The sequence below is a fragment of the Sphaerodactylus townsendi genome, linkage group LG10, assembly GCF_021028975.2.
Source record: "Sphaerodactylus townsendi isolate TG3544 linkage group LG10, MPM_Stown_v2.3, whole genome shotgun sequence".
NCBI lineage: Eukaryota > Metazoa > Chordata > Lepidosauria > Squamata > Sphaerodactylidae > Sphaerodactylus > Sphaerodactylus townsendi.
The window spans coordinates 74,554,430-74,568,041 of NC_059434.1; the positions used below are offsets into that span (position 1 = coordinate 74,554,430).

Below are 13,612 nucleotides of genomic sequence, written 5' to 3' on the forward strand. Positions count from 1 at the left end.
AAGATTATAAAACAAGATGCTGTTAAGTTGAGATGTTATTATTTACAAGTTGCTTCTGTATCTTTCTTCATCGTAGTTACAAGCTGGCTCACGTCCCTAGTTTAGTACCTTCAAGAGTTTAAGTCTAAAGTAACCCTCAAGGATTTCGGTTCATTTCAGCGACTGACATTATTCTTTTTAAGTAGGAGAGATCCCTATATAAATCAACCATTACACAGTTTTCATCTTGCATATGTTCAACTGTCCCATCAGACCGCTTTCAGGGCCTGATCGACTTTTCTGCTTCTTAAAGAATTATAAACGTTATCAACGTTTTTAAGAATATCACAGTTGTTTGGACGCCATGCCACTTAGATGGGACTGGCACAGAATGAACAGTGAATAAACTAGCCTTCACCTCCGCTTAATTGTCCTGGCTTTCCAGTTTAGCCTTGAGCAGATAAATAATGCATTGCTGAAAAGTTTGCTAATGAACAATAGTTCAGTTGTTCATTAGGAAAACAGATTTCAGTACTCAAGGATTCTTGTTATAATAACTTGGCAGTAATGAATCTATCTTTTGTTTGTTCAGAGATATAGTTGGAGACACAGAAAACTGATGTTGACAGGGGTGTTCTTTTAAGTTGCTTTCTGGGTTTATATGAGGATAGCTCATTAAGTGTTCTCTGTTGCTATCTTCCTTGGGTTTCCGTTAAGAACTTGTAGCCAAAAATGTAGGAGTTTGCATTTTAAAAATTACAAGACACTTATCGGCTATGTTAACTTGGGAATACAATAATCTGAATTCAGAGCTACAATCAAGGTTGCTTCTACATGAGGTTTGGGAGCATCTACATGATTTCATCCCCTAGTTGTTCACTTTTGTGGTTTCTTTGCTTTGCTTTTTCCTGAACTTAGTATAATAAGTCAAAGAGTGTTTTCATGCCATGTGGATGGACAGGCACGCATTTTGATGATCTGTCCATGTCAGAACCGTAGCCACCTGCTGCTGCTGTCTCCCCAAACACCACTGAATTCCTAGGTTGTATTTATTGGAAAAAATCTTCAGCCCTCTTTCTTACAGAGATGCAGTTTTTTTCCTTTGTATCTCTGCAACAAAATAGACTGGAGACTTCATTAAAATGAAAACTGGGAATTCAGCAGTAGCTAAATTGTGTGTCTTTCCCAGTCCCTTACACTGACAGGCCAATAAATAAACATTTGTATGTTCCCAAAAAGCCTCAAAGACTTCCACAGGGACTGGAAGACAGAGATGTTCTGTAAGGCCTATGGCTGAGGACTGCAATGGTGACCAACTACCGTGTTTCTCTGAAAATAAGCCCTACCCTGAAAATAAGCCCTATCATGATTTTTCAGGATTTTTGGAGGATGCTTAAAATATAAGCCCTCCTCCAAAAATAAGCCCTACAGTACGCTACAGATCACAATTCGCGGACAATGCCCTGTGCTCCCTGCCAATGAGGATGCAGCTTGTGTCTCATATGACGGGGGAAGCAACGGGTTGCCGAGAGCCCGCCTTAATGAATTTTGAAGGTACCGTATTTCCCCAAATATAAGCCCTACCCCGAAAATAAGCCCCAATGCATCTTTTGGTGCAAAAATTAATATAAGACCCTGTCTTATTTTGGGGGGAACATGGTAGCAAGTCACATTTTTGTTTTAATCTATAAAACACTCAATATTTACTTAGTAACCTATTTCTTTCTTTCATTATACTTAAAGGTCCTTGAGAATGTGCAGTTTGGTTTTGAAAACTGTACATCTGGTTGTTACATTCTTAACATGTTCTAATGAAGATTATTCCTGACAGCTATCTTGTGTAATTTGCAAAAATGTAGTTCAGCTCTTGGTCAGCTATGTTGGAAAGCTGACAAGCTTTGAACAAAAGGAACTGCCGTATACTCCTCCATGGTCCATGTAGTTTGGATTGCCTACTCAGACAGTCGCTGGCCAGGTTTTCTGCCAGAAAAGGGTCTTTCCAGACATCCATTGTCTGAGATCCTTTAACTGGAGGTACCAGTTCACCTGGGGCTTCAAAGGTCTGCTACCTTTCTTAATTGTGTTTGCTTGGGTCTTCGTCTGAGGTGTGTCTTGCAGAATTGAAAGGCATCTTTTTGGCCAGCGTATGCTTTGACCTTTCTCAAGCAAGAAATCGTATAATTTTTCTAGGCTGTGGATACTCTTTGTGGGATGGTATAGAAAATGTTTCTTCTAAATTCAAAATGGTAGAGAGGGAACGTTTGGCAGGGAGACACCAGGAAGGACCCATGTGTGCAACGATGATATTTACAGCATTTCCCCTCCTCCCACAAACAAGCCAGAGGAGGAGAGGAAAGCGAGTTAGGTATTGGTCTGGCATGAAACTGGCATGAAGCCCTTGAATGAGATGTTGCGTTTCCATGTATGTTGGGGGCCCATCTGTTACACGCTTTCTTCCTCGCCATTCAAAGTGAATCCACACTTTGGCGTTTACTTAATAGCTTCCAAAGGGTAGTTGTGTAAAGTTTTTTTTATACATATAGAAGGTTAAATCGAAGGTCTTTCTTTCCAAATACTGAAGGTTTCTTGGCTCGACTTCATCCTACGGGAAATGGTTGTAGCAACGCCGTGCTTTCTTGTTTGAAAGGATGTCTGGGTGATCATTGTGTGTGTGCTTACGCTTTGTTTAAAAAAAGGGGAAGCAATTTGTTGAGATTCTGTGGTGCCCGTTGTCACTGATGGATTGCCATGGCAGTGGGAACCGAGTGAGAAAGTATGAAAAAGCAGGAAGCATTTGATGAAGTGGCTGGCAAGAAAAAGAGGGCTATTTTTAACTGATTGTTTTCTTCCCGCCCAATACTTATTGGATGTTTTCTGCATCAAGCTCTTTGTTACCCTTTTTTTTAAAAAATCTTTCTGTCTAGCAAGGGCAGGATAAAGGTAAAGAGATGAACAAACCCAGTCCTTAGTGTTCTGCATGGGGTGAGGAGCAGTTCTCCAAATCTTCATGAAACAATGTATTGTCAAAGGCTTTCGTGGCCAGATTCAACTGGTTGTAGTGGGCTTTCCGGGCTGTGTGGCCGTGGTCTGGTAGATCTTGTTCCTAACATTTCGCCTGCATCTGTGGCTGGCATAAGAACATAAGAAAGAGCCTGCTGGATCAGACCAGAGTCCATCCAGTCCAGCACTCTGCTACTCGCAGTGCCCCACCAGGTACCTTTGGGAGCTCACATGCGGAATGTGAAAGCAAATGGCCTTCTGCGGCTGCTGCTCCCAAGCACCTGGTCTGCTAAGGCAGTTGCAATCTCAGATCAAGGAGGATCAAGATTGGTAGCCATCTACATCTTCAGAGGTGTATCACAGAGGGAAGTCTGCAGTGTGTAACAGACTTCCCTCTGTGATACACCTTTGAAGATGCCAGCCACAGATGCAGGCGAAACGTTAGGAACAAGATCTACCAGACACTCGGCCACACGGCCACCCAACAACTTCATGAAACATTTTTTTGCTAAAATGCCAAAGTGCTGTATATTGCATAATGTTGTGGGAGCCCCAAATCCCACAGAAGTCCAGAATATAGGTGCCAGAGAACGTCAGTTTTAATTTATAGAAAGACGAATGTGTCCATCTCCAAATTCTTGTCATCTTCTGCTAGCAGCTGTATGGTCATGTCACTTCAATGTGTGAGAACCAATTGCTGATGAAATCTTAGAAGGCAGAAGAGTATCTGAACGTTTTAAGTGGGAAAGGAGAAGGAGAGAACTGGGGCTGCGGAGTATGTTTACCCATTTCTTCTAAGGATTTGGAGAGATGTACATTTTACTTAACCAGTAAAATAGGCGTACAAAGGTCACTTGCACTAAAACAGTGGTGGCGAACCTATGGCACGGGTGCCAGAGGTGGCATTCAGAGCCCTTTCTGTGGGCACACGTGCACAGAGTTCATCATGTGCCCCCCCCACACACACACACACACATCTAGGCTAGCCTGGGCACAATCCTTTACCTGGGAGTAAGCTTGGTTGCTAGCAATGGGGCTTGCTTCTGAGTAAACCTAGGGTCGTGATTCACCCATTCGAAGCGTTGCATGGCTGCTTCACTAAGCTTACTCCTGAGTAACATGCGCCTCAGAGCCAACTGTTTTTTCTAAACTAAAACCTCAATACTCAGGTTAAATTGCCGTATTGGCACTTTGCGATATATAAGTGGGTTTTGGGTTGCAGTTTGGGCACTCGGTCTCAGAAAGGTTCACTGCACTAAAAGAAGGAAGCAGAGCCCTCTGCAGACATTCTCAGTGATAGATCAAAACTGGAACATCACCAGCAGCACACCTGCCTGCTGTATAGGCCTAGGAATGCCAGCTTTGGGTTGGGATACACCTGGAAGTTTTGGAGGTGAAACCTGCAGAGCATCATGGTGGTTGCTAGAGTTGCCCAATTGCTAAGAAACACATCTCTTTACTGAAGCTACTTGGAACAGAAGGGAATCTTTGAATGATAGTGGTCCTGTATAAGCAATAGGCATATATTTATTGCTGACGAAATGGAATTATTGACCATCTGTGGAACAGGATTTTATCCAGATTCCCATCCTGACTTGGAATATATACTTTGATTGTGTAGTTGGACTTTCCAGACTGAGGTGGATTTGGAGATGTTTATGGATTATGACTCGCTTTTAGACCACTGGCTGGTTGTCCAGTACATGATCTGGACTGTTGCAGCATTTCTAGACTCGTTCATGCAGTATTATGAATATGCACTTTGGATGTTTAGAGGTTGCATTTTATTAAATGCATGCGTATAAGCGTGCAAACATTATGTGCTATCTTGCTAGCCACATAAGTGATTTTATGTTTTTCCCTTCAGCCTCACTATACTTTCTTTTGGGGTTTTTTTCAACACCTGTGATTGCCTTGGTGTCCTCCATCATTCAGAAAAGCACACCCACAAACCAAAGCAGGGCATTGTCTCAAGCCACAGAGTTTCCAGTATGTTCCTTTTTCCTCTTCGAAATCAAACTGACAGCCGTATCAGAGACAAGCATTATTCATTTTGTCACCAGCCAACTCTCTGACTGTACTCTGTCCCCCTAAGGAGCAATCGTCACACAGCAGCACTAATAGTGCTAGCAGCTGGAGCCAACTGAAGAAGGAAAAGAATCTATTCTTCACTCAGCTGAGCCAGCAGCAGTGAGTTCCACAGCTCAGCAGAAATAGTGATAATCAATGATGTGCTATGGGAGTTCCAAAAAAGAGTTCAAACAGAAGTAGTGTAAGAACTCCATCAATTTAAAAGTGTGGTAAGGCAAGGATATTAGCTGGGGGGGTGGGTCACATGAAACTGCGTAGGAGGTTAAGAGCTCGTGTATCTAATCTGGAGGAACCGGGTTTGATTCCCAGCTCTGCTGCCTGAACTGTGGAGGCTTATCTGGGGAATTCAGATTAGCCTGTACACTCCCACACATGCCAGCTGGGTGACCTTGGGTTAGTCACAGCTTCTTGGAGCTCTCTCAGCCCCACCTACCTCACAGGGTGTTTGTTGTGAGGGGGGAAGGGCAAGGAGATTGTAAGCCCCTTTGAGTCTCCTGCAGGAGAGAAAGGGGGGATATAAATCCAAACTCTTCTTCTTCTTCCTTCTTCTTCTTCCTCCTCCTCCTCCTCCTCCTCCTTCTTCTTCTTCTTCTTCTTCTTCTTCTTCCCTGCTGAAGTAGATCTTTGGTCTATCAAGGCCAACGTTGCCTGCGCTGACTGGCAGCTGCTGTCAAGGCCTCAGGCAGAGGAAATGTCAAAGCATCCCCTACAACCTGATCCTTTTAACTGGAAAGGCTGGGGATTCAACTGGAGAACAACGGGCGGTCTTATCTTATCTTATCAGTGACACGTGCCTATTTTTGTCTTGGTGCACACTGAAAGTTGCATCCATCAGCCGGCCAAGGAGCCCAAGCAGCATACACGGTTCTCCCTTCCCTGTTTTAGCCTCACGACAATCCTGTAAGGTTGGTTTGGCAGAAGGAGAAGGGGTTATTGGCCAAAGGTCAGTGCCACAGCCCAGCAGGTATCTGATCAGACCGTGAGGTGTTTTTCGTGGCGCACAGATACTTGTCGCATGAATGCTGACCCTTTTCACCCCTGCCATCCAAGGCATCTTTACCCCCATGGAGTTTTCTTGGGAAGGGGGGGATTTCAACCCTCAAGCACATGAGCAGAGCACGTGGAAGACTGACTTTGGAAGGAGGAGGGTGACTAGGCAGTGCCAGGCAGAGAAAAAAATGGAGCTTTTGTAAGGAGCAGCTTTCTGGACCTGCCTGTGCTAAAAAGGAGCAGCAGTGGCATAGGAGGTTAAGAGCTCATGTATCTAATCTGGAGGAACCGGGTTTGATTCCCAGCTCTGCCGCCTGAGCTGTGGAGGCTTATCTGGGGAATTCAGATTAGCCTGTACACTCCCACACACGCCAGCTGGGTGACCTTGGGCTAGTCACAGCTTCTCGGAGCTCTCTCAGCCCCACCTACCTCACAGGGTGTTTGTTGTGAGGGGGGAAGGGCAAGGAGATTGTAAGCCCCTTTGAGTCTCCTGCAGGAGAGAAAGGGGGATATAAATCCAAACTCCTCCTCCTCCTCCTCCTCCTCCTTCTTCTTTTTCTTTTTCTTCTTCTTCTTCTTCTTCTTCTTCAGTTGCTGAGCAATTTCACCCCGCTGTCTTGCTGTCCCTGTCAGTCAGCTCTCAGAGAGTCAGGAAGCGTGACATCTTTGCTCTCTGCGCATGCATGTTAGCTATAGGGTCCATTCAAAAAGGGACAAGAAAAAGTTGGCACTTATGGGGGCTCACGATGACCGAGCAGGTAGGAATCTGCAACCCCTTTCGGGATCCCGGCTGATGGGTTTGAAGACAGCTGCTGTTGAATACAGTCCTCTGTGACTGTGCATCTCATACCGAACAGGGAAAGGACACTTGGAGAAACTTTTATCCACATCTGTGATAATCTCAGAGGAATTAATGGATAAACTTCCAAATAACCCTCAAGCCCTTTCATGCATGCAGAATAATGCATTTTCAATCCACTTCCAATGCACTCTGCAGCTGGATTTGACTGTGCGGAATAGCAAAACCCACTTGCAAACAGTGGTGAAAGTGCATTATTCTTCAGGTGTGGAAGGGACCGCAGTCTTTCTGGAAAGCAGTTTGAAAACCACTAACCTACACTTTTGTTCCTGCATCTGCTGGTGCTTTTAGCTTCAGCTAGCGGTATGCTGGCAGTCATGGCAGAAGCATGCCTTGAGTGGCCTCCTGTTTGGATTTAGCAGACGAGCGCCCAGAAAATGGGCTTGCTTCAAACAGGTCAGCGCGCACTTCAGCGATGTGGAGGATTTTTTTATGTTGGCTTTGATGAAATTTATATAACTATCTTTTCTAACGCCGGTGTTAGGACTTTCAGCTGCAGCTCTTTTGTGTGCTTAAGGCTGGCTGAAAATTACAAAGCAAATCATTTCAGTACTTCTTTTCCAACCTGACCTTGTTTATTCTCAGCCACCACGAAAAAAAGCAACATGCCCATAATTGCCGTTGAAGTTGCTTTTAACAAAGGGCGCTTGGAACTCCTTGTGTGTGAGAGAAATTGCCTTTCATTTGCCATCAGGTGACCTACCCAAGTCTTCTGAATGCAAATAGCGAGAGGTAAAGCGGTAGAGGAACGCGTTCAGCTTTGTAGGGAACTGTTAGGTCTCGGATCTAAAAACAATAAACGGGCTCTGTATCGTTGATCAGCAGTGTTTATTGGTAGGCATCGAAACACCCAGCTTCGTAAAGCCGGTTCTGGTGAACCTGTCTTTTGCAATCCGCTTTATTCCGATGTTACCCCCTCTCCCATTTTCCCAAAGAATATGAGAAACAGTTTGGAGCAAAGGCGCCCCAAGGGCGGTGATAGATAGAGATAGAGAGTCACCTGTCCCCACAGGATAACGGAAACAATCCCGGTTCCCATGAGACCAAAGTGTCAGGGGAAAGCCTAGTTATCTACTCAGTGTGTGAAGCCATGAAGCAGAGATCAAGGAAAGAATGTCCCAGAACAGTAGTGATAATGTATAGCAGGCTAGTTACATATATCTTGTAGCAATTACATTGAGCTAGGAATACATCTCAATCACCTAGATACAACCCCCACCCCCCCACCACCCCACCACCCCACACCACCCCGGACAGGAACCAGGAGATCTCAGCTGCAAAAACCTGTCCTCGTTTCAGGCTTTCTAGAGGTGGTCTTTCTGAGAAACTAAAAGTCTGGCCTCAGTGCTCCCCCTCCCCCTTTCCCTCCTTTCATCATTTTTCTCCTTTTCCTGTTTCCCTTCCCCTCTCCTCCCTCCCCTTTCTCTTCCTTTCCTGGTTTGTCTTAAAATAAACTCCTTTCCCCCCATTTCTTTTCCCTGGTTGCCGACCCTCTGCTGGAAATCTCCTAAATCAAAGGATCTGGAGGCAGTGGCAGAGATCTGGGCCTTATTGCCTGATGACTTAAAACTAAGTCAATTCACTTGTAGATAGAGAAGCATTTATTGGAATGTGTATTGTTTCAACTTGAGGTTGTTTTAACTGAGGTTATAACCTGAGATCGCTGTGAGCTTTACAGGGAAGAGCATAGGGAAGAAATCTAATAAATAAATAAACACCGCACAGGCAGACCTAACAATTCAGCAGGGAGGTTTTTTAATTGCCCTGTCTTCCATCCTTCATCTTATCTGGTCTACAAAGATCTGCCTTACCTGGGGGGGAAAAATGCCCTTCGTTCTTCTTAGAACGGTTATGCTCGGAGAAGCTCCACCATGTCGAGCAGTGGTTCTCAACTTGGGGGTCAAACGACCCTTTCACAGGGATCGCCTAAGACTCTCTGCATCAGTGTTCTCCATCTGTAAAATGGGTAAATGTTAGGGTTGGGGGTCACCACAACATGAGGAACTGTATTAAAGGGTCACAGCATTAGGAAGGTTGAGAGCCACTGATGTAGAGGCATGGTTCTGGTACAGTCCACAGGTCAAATCCTACCCTAATCCCCAGTGCAAAGGCATCTTAGATGTGTTCAAGAGCATCTGGCTTATGCTAGATCAGTGGTGGCAAACCTATGGCACGGGTGCCAGAGGTGGCACTCAAAGCCCTCTCTGTGGGCACGTGCAAATAGAGTTGGCCCCCTCCCCCACACATCTAGGCTGGCCTGGGCCACTGGGCTCAAATATTAGCATTAAACCTAAGTCCTAGTTTTGGGGAAGCAGTGTAGGTAACCCTGTTAAGCACTGTTAAACCCCACTGATTTTCATGCAAAGAAGTAAAGTGCAATCCTTTACCTAGGAGTAAGCTTGGTTGCTGGCAATGGGGCTTGCTTCTGAGTAAACCGTCCTAGGGTCATGATTCACCAGTTGGAAGAGTTGCACAGTTGCTTCAAAGCAAAGCCACCGACTACCACCAAGCTTACTCCTGAGTAACGCATGCCTCAGAGCCAACTGTTTTCTCTAAACTAAAACCTCAGTATTCAGGTTACATTGCCGTGTTGGCACTTTGTGATAAATAAGTGGGTTTTGAGTTGCAATTTGGGCACTCGGTCTCAAAAAGGTTCGCCATCACTGTGCTAGATATTGTGATTGCTGTCAGGGGACTGTGTTGTTAATGATGTCTGTTTTCTTCTTTTTCAGATGAGTTGCAAGAAAGACTTGCCTGCGGCGGTGCCTCTGTCTGTGTAAGCGTTTTTCGCCAGGAAACTGGACCCACACTTCTGAAGCTGTCTGCAAGCCGTCACTTGGCGCACTCCCATGGGGACTGTACCGGAGTCTCTGAGATCCGCCAGGCTTTCGTTGGTCGCGGCTCCAGAGGAGAAAAATGGCCCAAGAGAGCCGCAGTCTCCCAGAAGCCAGCGCAGGCAAGCAAGCATGGAGACGAACAGCAATGGCTTCCCTCTCCCTGCCAAGGCGCAAACTGCCGGAGAGCGTTTGCTTGACGTGAGCTGTGCCCCAGCGGAAGATAAGCACGTGAGCAAGGAGCATTGTGGGTATGACACTAATCAAGCTAGCCCGTTTTCCCAGGGGCCTTTGAGCCGATCCAGCGAAGTCCAACGGGTCATTCCGGAGCCAGCAAGTAACTCTGAGCAGAAAGGCTCCGGAGACCTGGCTGCAGCAGAAGGCTGTGTGCCACTGCAGAAAGCGGTCAAGAAGCTTTCCACTCAGGAGGCCGATGAGATTATGCAGAGTGACAGCAGAGGTCAAGTCTGCAGGGCCTCTGATAAGGTGAATTCTACAACTGGAGATGGTGTTGAAGACGGTGAAGCCCGTGGTTGTGCTTCTTCGTGCCTCCCCTCTGCTGCCCAGCAGGTTTCTCCAGCAGCAAAGGAAGCTGTAGGTGCGAAGGCTGGTCCCGAGAGAACTCACCTTCCAATGCAGGAGTCTGACGCTGCCTCTGATCCTGGGGTCAATCCCAGCGTTTGCTTGGATGCTGAGCTGATGGCTAGAAAGGATTCCGAGATGCCGGGCAGAGAGGATCCAAGTCCCCATCCTAGGGCTGAGGTTAGGCCAAAAGCGGCACATGAACCCAGTTGCGAGAGTGCAGCGCAGCCGTCCTGCAAGCCAAAGGGCGAAGAGAAGGCGGCGGCAGAGGTTTCTAAATTCAAAGACACAGGCACAATGACAGTGCAACTGGACAGCTGGGGTGCAGGGGGGGAGGCGGTGCGCAGGGACCGTCAAGATGCCGAGGTCCAGGCTGTGGCCACCGTGGAGGACAAATCCGCCTCCACCAGCCCGAGCATCTCTGCTTCATCCTTAAGAGAGAGCCTGCACCCCGAGACCAAACCGAAACAAGAGCAATCGCACGTTATTTCTACAGGAGGTGGTGGGTCGGAACGATCTGGAATGGCTGACGGTTTTGCGCCTCTTCTCCAAACAGCACCCTCCGTAAGCATCATGCTCGACGTGCACGTTCAGGCACCAGCTCCAGTAGATGTGTTGGGAATCCAGACTGCCAGGCTTCAAAATGACCCAGTGGGAATGCACAGCACCGTCTGCTCGGCTCTGGCGGACAGCAGGAAGCATCCGTGCTCGCTGATCTCCAGTAGCACTCCAGAAACGCCAGTCGACAGGGTAGAAGCACAAAAGGCAGGTGCGTCTAGAAATCGCAGTGATTCTCAGCAACTGTCCGATGCTTCGGTCTTGTCAAAGACCAGACCTGTTTACCAGATTACTGTCAACAGCAGCAATCAGCCCCCAGCTCCTCCGCAGCCTGTGAATGTCGAAACCAATCTACCTCCCTCTGCCGTTCTCTCTCATCTGGATAGCAAACATCCGGCTCCTGGGCCTCACGTTGCAGAAATCAACCAGGATTCTCCATCGTGCCACCAACTATCTGAACAGGCGGTATGCACCATTGTTAGCACTCATGGTAGCAAAAGAGGGTCGCAGTCGCAAAGCCAGACGGGTAGCGGTCTTGAAACTGGCCCAGATAGTTCCCACGTGGACGTCAAACCAAAGAGGGAGGAAAAGTTCATCCCTCTTCATCCAAGCGAGCAGGAGATGGGTAAAATGGGAGCTGCTGCTGGGCCCCAGACAGAATGTAGCCCTAGTGTAGGGAAGAGTGAGCAGCATAAGTTTCCAGAGCATAACAAAGAGGTGAAACTGTCTGGCAGTCAGAGATTGGCAACTGGTCTGGAGTCTGAATCACGTAGAAGTCCCAGTCCGGCTCGAGGACCCCAAGTTGCCAGAGGCAGCGAAATCAGAAAGGAAACCAAGCTTGGTAAAATGGCATCACCTGCTCTACACAAACTGCATTTTACTGGCAATAAGAAGGAGCCCCGGCCAACCGCTGAAGCCAAAGTGCAGGTGAAACAGTCCAAGCGTGTCAGGGATGTCGTATGGGATGAACAAGGCATGACCTGGGAAGTTTACGGGGCTTCGCTCGACCCAGAATCCTTGGGGATCGCTATCCAGAACCACTTGACGAGGCAGATCCGAGAACATGAGAAACTGTTGAAGTCCCAAAGCGCCCCGAACCGGAAATCCATTTCTTCGGATACGTCGTCCAATAAAAAACTGAAGAGAAGGCAACACAATGTTTTCCACTCCGTGCTGCAGAATTTCCGGCGCCCTAATTGCTGTGTCCGCCCCACTGCTTCTTCTGTGTTGGACTGAAAGATTGGGGAACGTGGGTGGGGAGGTAACAGTCATCCATTTGTATCCGTTTTTGTACGTGTGTACACAGAGATCCGTGGCAAATGAGCCCCCCAAGTTCAGCTTTGTTTTGTGAGACTCTGATACCGGTGGGGGTGGTAGCAATTTCTCATTATATCCCCTGCAGCCCTTGCCTCTTTTCTGCCCTTATTCTGCAATCGGCACACACAGTTTTTGTGTTAACGTACAAGTCCTTGGCCGCAGTCTGTTGCCAAACGAAGAGACAAGCACGTTAACGAAGCACAAGTGAAAACTGCCCATTTACTGCCGCGACCCGGGTTGCTTTGGAGATGGAAGCAGAAAGAGGCAAGGTGGTGGTTGATGTCCTAATAAATCCTATACAGTGAGCAGCAGTGGCGTAGTGGTTAAGAGCAGGTGTACTCTAATCGGGAGGAACCGGGTTTGATTCCCCGCTCTGCCGCTTGAGCTGTGGAGGCTTATCTGGGGAATTCAGATTAGCCTGTGCACTCCCACACACGCCAGCTGGGTGACCTTGGGCTAGTCACAGTTCTTCTGAGCTCTGTCAGCCCTACCTACCTCACAGGGTGTGAGGGGGGAAGGGAGAGGAGTTTGTAAGCCCCTTTGAGTCTCCTTACAGGAGAGAAAGGGGGGATATAAATCCAACTCTTCTTCTTTTATAAGAATGTTTGATTGTATAGATAATTCAGCAGCGATATGGTTAATGTGGCAGGTGTTTCCCAAAATGGGGCAAGAAGGGAGGTTATACATTCAATACACCTAAGCTGAGTTGGCATCAGAAGAGTTAGAAGCTGGGTTTTTTGGTAAATTCCCAAACACATTGAGAAATTTTTGGAGATCCCTGAGAGCATAGAGATGGAAGGGAAGTTGGCGTGGTGTAGTCCGATCTTCTCAGATCTTGGAAGCTAAGCAGGATCTACGTTTATGTGACTGACAGTAATTCTGAGGGTTCTTTATTTGATATTTCTGCCGGAAGTAAAAAAAAAAACCCTCCATTTTGCTGTTAGACACAGGAAAGAATTAGAAAGATTGGAAATGCTGTGGGTAGTCTTTTAAATTAAATTGAATTTTTTAAATTAATAGAAACAAATTCTCAACACATAGCAGAGGGGTAGGGTTGAATCCAGTTAGCTTTTCTTCCGATAAAAAATGGAGGGAGAAGTCTTCTGTGAACACCAAAAAGGCAATATGTTGGGGATCACGGAACCTCAATTCACGGAACCCCCCTAGTGAGGCCCCTGCGGTATGTTGTCATCTTTAACAATGCCTCATATTGGTTCCATCTCTTGGCATTGCCACCCCTCCCGGCCTTAGAATTTTTGTATGCTGCTATTGATTTTAAGGGTTGTAATTATGTTTTAACTGTTGATAGATATTAATAGAAACAAATTATTATTATTATTATTATTATTATTATTATTATTATTATTATCAATAACAAGAATAATAACAAGAATAACAACAA

The 13,612-nt window shown here is 46.5% G+C and overlaps 1 protein-coding gene across 1 annotated transcript in view; it reads left to right on the plus strand.

Moving 5' to 3' along the window:
* GPRIN3 (GPRIN family member 3) overlaps window positions 1-12,587 on the plus strand; it is a 34,624-nt gene extending 22,037 nt beyond the window's left edge. Inside the window, exon 2 of the mRNA XM_048508852.1 lies at window positions 9,652-12,587. Coding sequence (XP_048364809.1) covers window positions 9,769-12,129 — 2,361 coding nt within the window. The 5' untranslated portion in view covers window positions 9,652-9,768 and the 3' untranslated portion in view covers window positions 12,130-12,587. The remainder of the gene's footprint in view (window positions 1-9,651) is intronic.
* The last annotated feature ends 1,025 nt before the right edge of the window (window positions 12,588-13,612 follow it).